The sequence below is a fragment of the Camelina sativa genome, chromosome 1 (genome assembly GCF_000633955.1).
Source record: "Camelina sativa cultivar DH55 chromosome 1, Cs, whole genome shotgun sequence".
Taxonomy (NCBI): domain Eukaryota; kingdom Viridiplantae; phylum Streptophyta; class Magnoliopsida; order Brassicales; family Brassicaceae; genus Camelina; species Camelina sativa.
The window spans coordinates 12,968,066-12,983,167 of NC_025685.1; the positions used below are offsets into that span (position 1 = coordinate 12,968,066).

Genomic DNA, 15,102 nt, shown 5'->3' on the forward strand with positions numbered 1-15,102 from the left:
AAACAGAATAAAATACCCGACCCGGATCCAATTTTAATGGGCTTGTTATCTAAATTAAAAAAAAAACACAGATCCCATTTTTCCCAAATCGAATTGAAAAAAAATTGAATTTTAGGGTTCTTCATCGTGTGAGAAACTTCAATTCGGAGTGAAGATGGAATTAACATCGGAATCGTCTAGTAGCATGAGGAGCAAGTCTGGAGTCGGGCAAGTTTGTGATTGTGGATTGCCGGCGAAGATGTTCATCTCGAAAACGGCAAGAAATCCAAATCGAAGGTTCCTCGGGTGTGAGCTGTACAAGGTATGTATCACTTGAATTTTGATATATGTTGAGGTGAGTAGCTTTGTTGATTAAGTAATTGTTTGATGTTTGTGTAGGAAGGTGGTAATGGTCACTGTAAGTACTTTAGTTGGGTTGATGAAGAAGAAGTGAAAGGCTGGCCGAGAAGAGCATTGGTTGAAGCTCAAGCAGAAATTAATGAGAAGAATAAGATAATAAGTCAACTATCAACGACAATCATGGAGCTGAAGGGGGATTTAGAGAGAAATCAGTTGCAGAAGAAGAAGATTGATGATATGGAAGCAATTGTGTCTCGTCAACGCCTCGTTATCACGGGTTTGACAGGCTTGCTTGTTTGTGCAATTGGAGTCATCGTACTTGGTTAAGTTAATTACTATGTAATGTATTTCATCGTACTTGGATTTGTCAAGTAGTTCTTATTGATGTTGATTTGTAGGATTTGTTCCGTTTAACATATTGAACCAAAAGTCGATGGTTTAAAGAACTTTTTGTTTGGATGGCACAAGGATGAAATACAACAACCAAAGTATGTTAATATCCAAAAAGAACCCAAACACAACACCCAAAAAGAACCCGAACACAACAACAACCAACATCATCTTGACTTCCTTATGGTGCTGTTGATGACACATCTTGCACTTCAGCATCATCTTGATCTTGATGCTCCATGCCAACCAAAGCTCCTCCAATTTCCGGTTGATCTTCATGCTCCATGGCTGCCAATGCTGCTCCCATTTCTTCTTGATCTTGAGCTTCCAATAGAGGAGTCACCATAAGCTTCCTTCTCTTTGCCCGGCTCTCCGGAGACTAAAACAAAATAAAATTATCAAATTAACCATATGTAAGCCAAAAAAAAAATCAAATGTCCGATAACAATACCTCATGAGGACACTTTCTTGAATTATGTCCTTGTTCACCACATAGACCACAATGCACTATTCTTCCTTTTCGATCAACCTTCGTCTCAGACTTTTTTTTGCGTGGTGATTCATTAAGCCCCTTGATCCTAGCTTTTCCCTTAGGTCTCCCTGCAGGTCGTTTATAAGGAGGTGCAACAATTCTTGGTTTACCAGAATCTTCCCAAAACTTAACTCCATTAACAGGCCTCAAACCTCTTCTATATGTTCCCTTCCATTTCTCACTCAAGTAGTAATCTGATATATAGTCTTCCACTTCCAGATTGAGTTCTCTGATTGCACACACAGCATGACGACAAGGTATACCCGTCAAATCCCATTTTCTGCATGCACATTCACGATTGTTCAAGTTGAGGGTGTATCCAATCCCGAACTCAACAATCTCATATTCTCCACCGGTGCTAGAAATCAATGCACAATATTGCGCTTCTTCACAAGATTTTTCCAGCTCTTTCCTTGCCTTTTTTGTGAATTTTGCAGCTTCTTTTTCAGCAATAATAGACCTATTGGCAACCCTTTGCATTGCATCCCTTCTTATAAGTTCTAACATTTGGACAAATGGCTTCCTCCTTGCGATCTTTAAGGTTCTATTGTATGACTCAGTGTGATTGTTGTGTGTATCAGCACAACAACAACCAACCCTGAAAAACGCCCTACACCATGAACTTGGATCCTTTCGTAGTAGAGTCTTACAAGCCTGGGGATCAAATTCCTTGAATATGCTCAAATTTTCTTTATAATCCGCCTTGTTGTAACTGCTTGCAATTCGCCAAAACAAAGGCTTCAACATGTCTGACTTGTGATCTCTCTTCAAGTTCCCATAGATGTGTCGTGCACAGGCACGATGCTCTGCCTTTGGTAACTCTGTAGCAACACCATGAATCAAACCTCTGTGCATGTCGGAAATTAAGGTGATGTTCTCACCTAACCCCAAGCTCAAGTCTTCCTTTAATTTTCGAATAAACCATTCCCAATTGGGATTGTTCTCACAATCAACTACAGCCCATGCTATTGGAAATATCTGGTTATTAGGGTCCCTTCCTACAGCAGTAAGCAGCTGCCCTTGCATAGCGTTCTTCAAGTGTGTACCATCCAGACCAATGATTGGTCTACAATTCTGTTTCCAAGAACTCTTCAAAGCCTCAAAGCAAATGTATATTTGCGAGAATGCCTCGCTGCCATCATCCCTTGTTGTCGTATTAATCTCCACTGTAGTGTGCAGATTGCTGGTCCGTAGTTGCAGCTCATAGTCCCTTAACCGTGAAAATTGCTCATCACACTCAGCTTGCAGCTTATCAAATATCTTCCTCCTTGCAACTTTCGCCTGGTTTGGTGAGATAATAATGTTGTACCTCCTTTTCATCTCATCTTTTATCTCCGGACCACTCATCTCAGGATCTCTTCTAATATCTTCTAAGAAGAGATCAGCGATGATAGGAGTCTTTATCGTTTCACACCTTCCGGTTGGATGACATAGATGTTCACTATGATAACGCTTCACCATCCACTTCCCAATCGGATTCTCTATAGCACAATATATGCTCCAAGTACAACCTTTTGCTTTACAAACAGCTTCAAGCTTATCCTTCTCCCACCTAGCATACACCACATTGCGTCTCGTCTTCAATATATATCGGATGATGTTCTTCTTAAACTCACTCCCACTATTGAATAACTGCCTCAAACTAAAGACTCCATCAGGTAAGCCTTTCTTAACCAATCTCTCTGTTTGTTCTTCTTCATCGCCAGATTCATCATCCGTTGCAGGATATACTTCATCGTCATCTGGAATTTGTTCTTCATAATTATCATTGTTGAAAACTTGAATGTTCTCCACTGCAATACCAGCATCATTGTCAACAATCTCATCTTCTTGATCTGACTCTTCAGGTTCGGATAAACCTGCATCTGATTTACTATCCCCACTATCATCCCCACAATCATCTTCTATGGCTTTCTCAGCAACTTCTTTTTCTTTTTCTCCAGCAGCTTCAAGCGGTTCTTTTTCTCCAGCAGCTTCAAGTGGTTCTTCTTCTGCCTTTTCAAAGAAGATGTCCACCTCTCCCATCCAACGCCCTTTTGAAACCAATTTATTCTTATTGCTATCAACATTCTCCCATAGAGGCTGCCTATCAGCAAGTTCTTCAAATGGTAGCTTGTACCACATTCTCCCAAGATTGTTGACTCTTTTTCCAAGCATTTTTAGCAATATGTCTTGAAAAATTGTCACTGAATCAACCTCAAAAACTTCAATAACTCCATCGTCGTACTTCAACACTCCATTTTCTGTCTTGAATTGGCCAGAATAATGGCAATTCACCTTCACTGTAATTTTTCCACTACAAAACAAAAAATAATAATTCAGAGAAGACAAAGACAAGTTGTTATAAACAACTAATGAACCCGACAATAACCTCGACAATAACCTATTAACAATGTATAAACAAAATAAGGCTACACAACAAGACTAGACAATAAACTAAGTAACATATAAAGAAGAATTGAATCTTGCCGACAACAACTCCACTTTCCCACTTGTTTAAAACGACAAAATAAAAGTTAAAAATCAACAGCAAAATGCCAGCTTTACCTCATTGGGACGAGAATCAACAGGCAATGTCTTCTTTATTCCGATTTCCAGCAAAGATTTCACTGCATTATCTCTGTTAAAAAACCTAATTGAAAAGATGCTCTCACAGTTCTTCGATATCTTCGATAAAACGATAAAAATTTTTCAAACAGCTTTTTCAATTTTCTTGTTTTGATCGATGAATAATTAGAAAATGGGCCTGTGTTTTTTTTTTAATTTAGATAACAAGCCCATTAAAATTGGGTTCGGGTCGGGTATTTTATTCTGTTTACAGGTGCTCGGGTCGGGTTTTAGTTTTCCCCGATTATGGTTCTGATGAGTCAACGCCGGTCGTTGCCGGAAGAAAGGACCCGGTGAATCGAGATTTTATGTCCATGGTGTAAAACACATGACGTCAAGTACTTGGTGCATGTGGCCATGCCAAACATATACTTGATGTAGTTGAGCATCCTTTATTAAACTTGAGATGTGTGGCCATGTATTGTGTCATACCTCGTGTAGTTGGACATCTTTTTTCCAACAAACTAATATATAGCTCTCTTTTTTTCCTTCTCTACCCAAAGCGATTAGAGAAGGAACAAAAACGATATCCTTGGTAATCAATAATTCCCATTGCCATCGATAAAAGCGGCATGTAGACAAAAATGATGTGTTACTTTTTTTTTTTTTTTTGACAGCTAGTCAGATATTTGCCTCTCTACGGTTTCTTTATAGACAAGAAACACAAATTTTATGCAATACAAGAGATGAGATCTGAAACCACTGCTGCTGGGACAATCAACAAATGAAGACCGTGAATCACCAGATAAGTCGCTATACCAAACCACCAAAAGCTAGCATAATTTAGCTACTATAACCTGAGCCGCGTTTGTTGCTTAACTTTCTCAAACCCCCATATGAAGGTTACACCAGAACCAGAACCAGAACCGATGACAGTGCTGGCGCATGATGCAATAATGAGCTTCCAAAATTCAGAATTTTCTGGGAACGATGCGAGAGATCATACATAAGTAATACAGAGCCTTGTTTGAGATAAGGCCTGACGTACTTTGAGTTTTTGTAATCTTAATATCCGATAGAAAAAGAATCAAATATATCTTTTTATTTTCTTTATATATATCACGAGACAAAGTATATTTAGATAAAAGGTACACTACTTGGACAAAAGTTAATTAATAATAATAAAAATATTTTTAATATCTATTAATTAGTCCTATCTTATTATTTTAATCAAAGATAGTAGTTTATAGAAGAATACAAACAAAACATTTCGCAAAACTCGACAATTGTGTTTCATTTTAGAAACCACCCCCCCCCCCCCCCCNAACACATAGAAAATATGAAATCCATTGATTGCTTAACTACTCGTAAGATAAGAAGAAACAATTTTAATCAGATTTGAGACTTTGCACACTTTCAACGTCCTCCTCGTGCAAACCAAATCGATTAGTCATAAGATTTTGTTCAATCACCTAGAAACTAGGTTTCACACAATGAATTTGTTTTTAGGGGAAAACAAATTTAATAAAGTAATCTCTCAAAGAACTCGGATTAAAACTAGTAAGCAAAAGAGGAAAAAGATCTATTGAAGAACAATTTAGGGTTTCTGCTCAAGAACAAGTAAAAGTAGAGAATTAGGGTTTTTTGTATTAATTGTTGGATGCCTTACAATGGAGAAGTCTCTCCCCTTTTATACAGTTTCATTGATCACAGAATATATTAACTTTCCTTATTGTCCAGAATGAGATATGGAATATTCCCATCTCTTCCTCAAGTCGGCCGCCGGGCGAATTAGGAAGTCGACTTCTCATTGATGGGCTTAGCCTCTTTGTCCGAACATGCCTTCATGTAGATCATCAGTTAAGATCCTTAACCGAATTCCCGGTTAAGTAATCAATTTATCTTTCTGATTTAGATCGGTATGTCGAGGGTGTTAAATCTCGCACCAACAAATCTATTAATTTTGATTAGATTCATCGAATTTACGATTCGTGAAGACCTTCTTTTTGGTTCCTTTGACAGCATTCTTTCGATACCAATTAAAACAATATTATGCTAAAATGTTTAATATTTTCTATACACAAGCTTTGTAAACAGTATTTTTTCTTTGAATTTAATTTAACATTACATTAAAAAAAAATATATTATGCTAAAATCAAATCAGAACCCATAATCATTTTAATAATCGAATAGAGACCATTACTTAAAACAATGTTCATACCAATTGGCCATTTTGATCTAATCTGTTTAAATTGTTATATTATTTAGTTAGCATTTGGTGAAATGAAATGTGAATTTTGCTCTTCTATTCAAATTTAATTTGTTTATTATATAAAGAATTGTTTTACGTTCATCTTCTTTAGATATATATGTGGCCTTTGACTTCGATAATATATAAAAATAGTACTAGCTATGTATACCTGCTCCAACATATATGATGAAGTTAAGTTAAGCATATTTTTTTCTTCAGTAGCAAGTTCCTATGCACATAAATCGTCGAGAAGAGTTTCCCTATGCGCATAATTTGATTAACCAGTGACTCTGAATGCAAACTTGACAACATCTCTGTTCTTTTGAAAACATAAATTAGGCTTCAGTAGTAACACTATTTTAGTTAAATACGCTTTATTTAAAGCGTTAAACAAGGCAAAACATATTAATATTTTAAGCAAAAACAAATATATGGAATAAAAATCGAGTAAAACAGTTTTGTAGTACCACAACAATAAACGAAATATGTATCTACGTTCATTATTGGATTAATGATTAACAAGCACTTGCTCAAAATATGCATAATCATCGAAGTTATCCAAATCGAGAAAAGCTAGAGAGTTGGAGTTTGCATGTTAAACAGAAGTTATAAAATAGAATAGAGGAGATGACAAATTATGAGTATGACTTTCTTAATTACTACAAACAAACCCCAATGAATATGTATATGATATGATGACGATCATCATATTCATACCTATCATGCGTTTTTTCTTTCTCTGGAAGCAATTTGATGAAAGAATTGAAGAATTGAGAGAACGGTAGAACAAAAAGGTGATGATTAATGAAAGCTATGAACCAATGCGTCCATTTATTTTATAAGCCAACTCGTAGATGTATTTGCGTCAAGTAAGTCACAAACAAAAGCATGAAGTGGTATGTCTACTCATGTTGATGTTGGAAGAGTAGGAGTCAGTTGGCTTTTCAACAGAAAAACTTAACTTGGCATACTAGCCTGGAATGATATGTTCAAGACTGGGATAATGCTACGAATTACATCCAAAGTCTTCACCAAATACAAAATCATCAAGAACCAAATGGAAGCTGAAGGATCCAAAGGCAATGGATACGACCATTGGCTGGATGGATGAAATGTAACTATATATGATGGATCATTTTCACAACACACCCATCAATCAAAAGCAGGCTGGCTTTTCCGAGATGAAATGGGTAGCTACAAAGGAGCGGGGCAGGCTTTATGATTACCCACTTCATGTGTTTTAGAGAGTGAATTGCAAGCTTTAATAATTGCGATGCAACATGCGTGGTCTCAAGTGGTGTTTGAAGGTGAAAGTAAGATTGTCGAAGACTTAATGCAGGGAAACAGTCTTTAACTTTGGGAGTTACAATTGGATACGTGATGTGCACTATTGGCAGAATCGATTTACGGCAGTGGTGTTCAAGTGGACACCGAGAACAACCAACCACCACGCGGATGTTTTGGCCCGACGAATTAACATTCCAAATAACAGTAGTTTCAGTTTTATAATTATGTTCCTTTGTTTCTTGAGGAATCCTACTTTATCGTATAAGATAACCTTTGTTGTTCTCAGAAATGTAATTCTAAAATAATATATAGGTAGATTCATGAACAATGTTACAAGCATATATACTTAGATTTAGAGTTCATCATGCATGCGTTGTTGTGGAGGAATATTAACAGTAGGAACTGTATTGCCATCAAACTGTTGTCCGAGAGGCATGGCATCATCTCCTACACCATTTGCTGCTCTTCCAGCTAATTGAGCTTTAATAGCAGCAGTAGCCATTCGTTGCAGTTTCAGAATTCCGATGCGTTTTGAAACAACGTAAACCACAGCAATGACAAAGAGAGAAAATCCAACTATCAGGATTATCCTGTTTGATAGTGCCACAAGAACCACAGAAAACAAAGAGTTAGTTAGTTATTATCCCTTATTATTATTCACCTATACGATGGTTTGGTTAAACAGAATCTATTCTTTTTCAAATACCTGTCAATTACATCTTGACGCTGCATTGTCGAAAGCAGATTACGGGTCCTCGACAACAGAGACTTATGCCCTTTGTATTCACTCTCGGCTTTTTTAAGTACTCCAGTAGATTCATCTACAAATGTAAACATGGATAATATATAAGTTTGATGACTTAACCTGTTTTCACTTAATACTTAGTTGTCTAGCATAATGACATACCAAAAGCCACGAGAGTGTTTGTACTTCTTTCAACCTCCTGTAACCCAATAAGGTCAAGAGAGAATATTTAATCAGAGAATTTAGCCTTTTCTATAAATTAATAGGCCGAAACTGCAAACCAAATGTTAACTGCACAATCCATAACTAGTTTTTTTTTCTGACCTGAACCATCAGCTGCCGTGTACGCCTGAGACTTTCAGTTACGCTTTCAGCATTCGACGTCACGCCAGCATTTGCTCTACAAACAACCAAAAATGTTATAAATTCACTAGAAACCAACACTGAACTCTTTTGTTAGTGCGTGATTGATTTACCAATAAACAAAAGCATAATACAAGTTAAACATTTTCAACAGGCAACCCAATCGAATGGCTGCACTTAGTAGGAGAGATATAGCTAAGAAGAACATACTGTCGTTTACGTCTGAGAACTGTGGACTCTGTTCCACCACCGAGGAGAAGCTCTCTCTACAATCATTGAAAGCACTCTTTAAACAAAAATATTAAAGGAGATGGCTGGTAAAAATAGCGACAGAGAGAGAATGCTTATGCCATGAGACTTTACCTCTTCTTGAGCTGCTTTCCTCATGTTATCCTTAGCTTGTAAATTAGCACTTCTCAGGTTTACCCTCAAACTGACCACAAACACAATGACCCAGATGTTATTCAAACACAGTAATAGTAGCTCTGCTGCTACTGTGAACAATAATCATCCATACCCTGTATTTAATAGATGCTTGACAGAATTGTAGTATAGGCAACACTCAAATTAGTTTCCCCCATTTTACCTTTCCCTGAACTCATACTTTGACTCTAAGTGATTGAGATCAAACTCAAGCTCAAGGAAATACTTTGAAACACACATATAACATTCCTCTTGTTTTTACAAACTACAACAACGATGGACTCAAGTGTACCCCTAAGCCAAGGTTAAACGCCCACTATCACATCATTTTTCCTATAGATTGTACAAATTCAAGGTTCCTTTATTCTACTTCTGAATGTTGTAGATTCCATACACGCATACAGTAAACCAAATTGCAAAGAAAATAAATAAATAAATACCTGTGATATTGATTCTTCCAGGTTTCAAGCAGCGACAGAGTGGATTGAACCTGATCATCAGAAGGAAGCTGAGGCGCGAGGAGATCCAAGTTGAATTGCAAAGAATTGAGAAGAGAGAGAGCATCCTGAGCCAATCCGTTGCGCCTCTGTAGCGACATCTCCTTCTCCTCTCCTCCTTCTCCTCCTCTCCTTGATTTGCCATACTCTTGAATCGCCATGATATGTTCAATCGTCTTCTCGTACGCGTCTTCCCATTCTCTCTTCGTCTTCTCTACTTCAACAACAACCTCATCCATGCCTCAACTGCAAAGATATATTAAGCAAACGAATATGCATAAAATCCAAGTGAAAGGTTCCAAGGCATGAAATACAAAAAGCGCAAGCGAAATCTTCGAATTGAATCTGCTAAAAAAGCTCTCTCTACACAGCCTACAACTATCACTCACTAGAGAAAACTGTAATCAGCATAAGAATCTAATGGTTTCTGTATTGAAATTATGATCCAATTCACTACATGAACGGTATCAGAATACTCAAATGTTGGGATATAAGGGACATGAAACTTACATTATTAAGATATACGGTTGAAGAAGAGAGACGCAATTGAAGAAGACGATCGGCGAACCAGCGAGAAAGTGTCGGAGATCTCAAAATCCGATCGGAGGAGATCTCAAAATTCGATTCTGGGCAATGGAAGAAGCAATTTTTGTTTTTAATTTGGGGAGGATGAGGATTAACTAAAACGACGTAGTTTTACATAAATTATCGGTTTTACATAACCACGACTATTCTGATTTCTGAACCCGGTTCTCTTGCAATTGGAGTTGAGCTGTCATTAAGACTGGTTCAATGGCCGGTTTATATTCTTATCGTTAAAAGCTTGAAAAAATTTAGCATTAAAAAAATTAACTAGAGAGAGATAAAGAGAACACAAATAAAATGATAACACTAGGAAAGTTTTGTTCAAAATATTACACAAAGCGACAATTACACAGACGACCCAAAATTGGTAATTGCTTAAATCCGATTTTCCCGAGTTGCGTGCCGTTTGCAAAACCTCAAAAAGAAAAACGACATGCATTCTTAGTGTTAAACTACTCTAATTCTAGCCAAACTAACTTGTGCAATTTGCACAGAGAGAGATGATCGAATTACAAACAGACAGCTAATGTTTCAAACTAGGAGATACTGACCACGTCTGGTGTACTCAAGCTTGAGGACGTTCCAAAATTCCGGTGCTTTCCATCGGCTAGGTTAGCTAGAGGGTAGCCCTGTTCATGTAGTTGGTTAATCAGAAGGGTCTCTAGCTGACAAGCCATGCTCTTACCTTTAACCATAAGGTATAAAAAACTTGACCCTTGCAGTCCTTCTTTTGCTCGATGCGCACGTATTCTTCCTTCCAGATCATCCGTCTGCAGTTTCATAACAGAAGAATCCTCAGAATCAATAGCTTTCGGTTTCCTGTCTATATTCTAAGGGAAGTTTACTAATATTGATGATAAGGTAAGTACGTACCTGTCCAATGTACAATCTCTTATCGGGTCTACGCATCACATATACACATGAAGAACCAACTGTAGATGGAGGGGGAAGCTCACGAGCACCAATTGAAAAACATTCTAATGCTTCTGGCTCAATCATCTTTTTTCCACAGATTTTCATGACAGCTTTTGCTAAGTCCTTCTCCAAACTTCTCTCAGAGCTCACTGGTTTGCAGATCTGCTGGTCATTATTGTGTGAAGTTACGATTTTGTCGGGTTTGACAACTTCAGATGATGCATCTTTTGCATAAACCGAGAGGTAAAGAGCTTCGGCTCTCTGGATTATTGACTCGGGAACGCCTTCCCTCTTAGCTGTTTCAAACGCAAGACTCTCTCGGCAGACTCCATCTGTCAATTTCCAAGTTGGCTTCGTTTTCCCTTGGACGTTTTCAGCTCCCATTGCTTTATATGTGATGTTTTTGGCTGTAAGAGGTAAACTGAAAATTCCATGGAGATGAGTAGATACAATACCCAAACAGCCACTTGTGTCAAGAGACTCTACCACACTACCAGCGATACAGGTGCCTTTTGCTGTTTCTGTCCCTCGGCATATCTCGTCTATAAGCACTAGGCTTCTCGAAGTAGCCTGGCTTACAATAGATCTTATTTCCGACATTTCTACCTGATAGAACAGAATCAGTTGAGAGAATATCAAACATTCCAATTGAAGAGACAAATTCAGTATGGTGTATTCTAGATTTGTATGCTTATATATATACCTGGAAAGAACTTTTTCCGTCTACAGGGCTGTCATAGGATTTCATGTGAAGCATGATCGAATCAAAGTGAGGAATAAAAGCTGATTCAGCTGGAACCATTAAACCGGAAATTCCAAGTAGAGCAGCTGCACAAATCGATCTGAGCAAACTCGATTTACCACCACCGTTGGGTCCAGTTAGAAGGAACAGTGATTGCATGTCAACGGTGTTGTGAACAGCAGTGCCAGAAGCTACATCAAACCAATAAGGTGATAGGCCTGTCAACTTCATTCGACCGGCACCAACTAATGGTTTTGCGCCCTATATTAAAAATTATCAATATAGGTTAGAAAAACATGAGACATAAGAATAAGACAGCCCCGCATGTTTTGCATGTGTTTGTCTACAAACTTCAACGACCAGCAAGCATATACCTCATCTGTACTTAATCCGACAAGTGTTGGAAAAACCCACTTTCGTCTTCTCCCTTCACTGCAGTTGTGCACAGTACTTACATTAACACTACAGAAATGTATTTTCCTTAATGGGATTTGACTAAGCATAAACTTACCAAGCATGGGCAAATAATGCTTTTGCAATGACGAGAAGCATAGATGCAAACACGAGAACATTTATTTTTGTTTGCAATTTTATAGATAACTCTCTCAACAGCTCCAACACCCGGGCTTTTGCGTTCTCACTAGCTTCATGGTATCTGCAACAAAAGTATTATATGACATCAATATCTACCCAGTATAATAAAAATAATCTTTCTACTGAAAGGTTCATTAATATAGGGAAACAACCTGGCTAAAGCAACTTCCACCTTTGGGGTTGTAAACCATTCTTCTCCAACCCTTTTCCCTTTTGAGTCTAAAGCAGGTTTCAGCTGTTTAATTTGCTCTTCCCCTGCAGTACCAGCCCAGATAGATGGCGTAAACCGTTTCCCTTTGAACCAAACAGACTCATGCTCTCTTGCATATGCAATTTCGCCCTTTGGGCCACCAAGTGAAGCTGTGGTGGCCTTAATTCTTGATATAATAGGGTGAAAATCCTCAGCTACCTACACATGGATGTTTCGTTACTTTAAAATAAGACAAGACCACCAGCACCATTATATTTAAGCAAAAAAAATACAATATGTAGGAGCATATTTTATTACTAAAAGAAACAAGCTTCAATACTAACCGCTAAAGATAAAGCCTCAGCTGATTTTTCCACTTGAGTGATTTCTTCTTCTATATGAATTCCCTTAACGCGACCTCGCCATGAAGACTCCATATCATAAAAGAACTCATTCGGAACATTAGCGCATTTACTAACATTTTGATGACTTTCATTGTCATCTATAGATATCATTTCACCAATTGTATCGGAAGCCCAGTGACATTCATTGACCTGGCAAGGAAACAAAAACTTGAACTTATACACATACTCATCAGCTGAAGAGATCAGAACTGACTATAACTAGATAGATTAGAAAATTCTCTGAGCTCGTGTCAAGGAATAGGTACCCATCAAGAAAGCAGATAAGAAACGAAAGCATAGAAACACAAACACAGAGTCATCTTAGATGATTAAACTTACAAAAGTTTCAAAGTCAATCTTCAAACCAGTAGCCACCCAGGTAGGCTCCATCAACAATTTCAGGATTTCCACAAGCTCAACATGTCTATGCAAATGTAATACTTCATCAACAACATTCTTTATTCGGCAGAACTCAATGTAGTTGGCTTCTCGTTGCTCAAGTAGCTTCACAAGCTGCCAAAAAGATGTATATAGAAGTTAGAAGCTGACCCTGGACTAATTATGAAACCTCCATTCATTAGTGTCAGTAACCGATAGCTGGTAACTAGCAGTTTTCTGTTATGCTGCTATAGTGACAAAGGAAAAGGTACTTCTTAAGCTCATTGTTAGACATGAAAGTTCCATGGGCGAAAACGGAAAGTTATCAGCTTTCAAAAGAGTTCTCTGTAGCAAGTAACTTTTAGTTTTACCTTAGCAGAAGAGACGCAGGTAAACTCTGGAATTGAGCAAGTTACTGTGCTCATGAGCTTGCACGTTTCTGCAAAATGAAATAGTTTCACAGGCAGAATGAGAACAAATAAATCATAAAAAAAATCTAAAAGGAAATAAACTAAGAAAATTCTCCACATTGGTCAAATTACCTTGGATTTTCAGAGCAATATCATAAGCTGGAGGGTTTAGTAGAAGATCCCGCACATACCTGAAAGGAAAGAGACACCAAATAAAAAAGGCAGAGATTGTCCCCCAAAGAGATTATAATATAGCAAAATTGAATTCAAACGGGTGCTTTGGATAATATAACTAGTTTTCTTTCTGTTTCAATATCTTTTTCTTACAAAGAAGGCAAGCCACTGCACGTAGATGGGAGTAACACCTTCAACAAACAAGGTATTCCTTCAGTAGGTAAGGCACCTGCAGGACCACAAGATATATGTTAGCATGCTTTACCATTCCAAAACTCCTAAACTTCCTAGTGAAACACTATTCAGCAAGAAGAACAATGCCAACCAATTTGTGTAGCCGTTCCAAGATGCAATGGACGTGGCCGATTTTTTGATGGTACATTGATATTTCTAAACGAAACTTCATCATCAAGACCATAAACATCTTTGACCTGTGGGGAAGAAAAAGAAAATAATTGATTTTTCATCAAACTGGAAATATCAAAAGTAAATTGTATATATAGTGAGTAGCCAAAGTCCGTAGTTATGACCCTTGATAAGAGCTCGGAAAGAGTATCTCCTTCAAACCATTCAAAATTCCTGCCATTGCATTCTCCCCAGAGTAGACCCCCTTCTCCAAACTCTCCCCACCGGCATGTCCCTGCATAGTAAATTTTTCCAGAATTGTATCATACAAGGCCATAAAGCTCAAAGTCAATTAAGCTGACAAAAATTTATGAGTAGTTTTTTTTTCTTATAATAGTCTACTGACACTCTAAATTGATTGCTAGATCATATGTTACACTTCAACATTATATTTATCTGAGAATACTGATGTTCATGCAATAATAAAATGGCACATTTCCCCACATTCTATTATTGGTGTTAATAGTTCAGAGACGCTTATATAATGTAGAATAATAGATAATATGCAAAACCTGATGCATTGTGCCTCAATGATGCATGTAAAAAAAGATGATGACAGCGACGAGTGCGGAGTTTGGTAACCAAGGCTTCTTCTGTTAGACCATCATCTAGCGAGTATGCTTTCATAGTCTCAAAAATAGATATCATGCAATACCCCTTTGCTGAACGAGATATCCCTGTAATTACAAAACATAGCAAGTCATGTAATACGTATATACAAAAATGAAGGCTTAAAATCTTCTATAGATTGTAATGAAGACGCAAAGTAATATTTCAGTGACTAACAACATGCCATATGACATACTTACCAACAACAGGCATAGGCTCAGGAAAGTCAAGATCATGGTCAACACCAACTAGTCCATATACATAAGGACTTCCTGGATGTGCATGCCTATATATTAACAAGCACATGTCAGAAAGATGAATG

General features: G+C 37.5%; 2 protein-coding genes across 2 annotated transcripts; both read right to left on the reverse strand.

Annotated features, from left to right (window-relative positions):
* Positions 7,600-10,016, reverse strand: LOC104789373. The gene is made up of 8 exons (XM_010515083.2): positions 9,885-10,016; positions 9,318-9,620; positions 8,818-8,887; positions 8,665-8,720; positions 8,416-8,491; positions 8,254-8,290; positions 8,053-8,167; positions 7,600-7,936 (listed from the first exon to the last, which is right to left on the reverse strand). The coding sequence occupies exons 2-8, from the start codon at positions 9,611-9,613 to the stop codon at positions 7,699-7,701; spliced, it is 888 nt and encodes a 295-aa protein (XP_010513385.1). The 5' UTR covers positions 9,614-9,620; positions 9,885-10,016; the 3' UTR covers positions 7,600-7,698.
* LOC104707477 (DNA mismatch repair protein MSH1, mitochondrial-like) lies at positions 10,238-15,064 on the reverse strand. The gene is made up of 15 exons (XM_019227858.1): positions 14,981-15,064; positions 14,684-14,848; positions 14,297-14,406; positions 14,092-14,197; positions 13,920-13,995; positions 13,725-13,783; positions 13,554-13,621; positions 13,144-13,317; positions 12,745-12,954; positions 12,363-12,619; positions 12,128-12,271; positions 11,991-12,048; positions 11,578-11,877; positions 10,833-11,480; positions 10,238-10,729 (listed from the first exon to the last, which is right to left on the reverse strand). Exons 1-15 carry the CDS (start codon positions 14,991-14,993, stop codon positions 10,496-10,498), a joined length of 2,622 nt encoding a protein of 873 aa, XP_019083403.1. The 5' UTR covers positions 14,994-15,064; the 3' UTR covers positions 10,238-10,495.

What these genes read in the sequence shown, in the direction of transcription:
- LOC104789373 (XM_010515083.2), bottom strand. Translation starts at nt 9,613, where the DNA reads ATGGATGAGGTTGTTGTTGAAGTAGAGAAGACGAAGAGAGAATGGGAA. An exon ending in GTTCTCAGACGTAAACGACA is followed by an intron (nt 8,492 to 8,664) that starts GTATGTTCTTCT and finishes GGTTGTTTGTAG; the next exon opens with AGCAAATGCTGGCGTGACGT. An exon ending in AAACACTCTCGTGGCTTTTG is followed by an intron (nt 8,168 to 8,253) that starts GTATGTCATTAT and finishes TTACATTTGTAG; the next exon opens with ATGAATCTACTGGAGTACTT.
- LOC104707477 (XM_019227858.1), bottom strand. An exon ending in TGGAACGGCTACACAAATTG is followed by an intron (nt 13,996 to 14,091) that starts GTTGGCATTGTT and finishes GTGGTCCTGCAG; the next exon opens with GTGCCTTACCTACTGAAGGA. An exon ending in GTGGAAGTTGCTTTAGCCAG is followed by an intron (nt 12,272 to 12,362) that starts GTTGTTTCCCTA and finishes CTTTTGTTGCAG; the next exon opens with ATACCATGAAGCTAGTGAGA.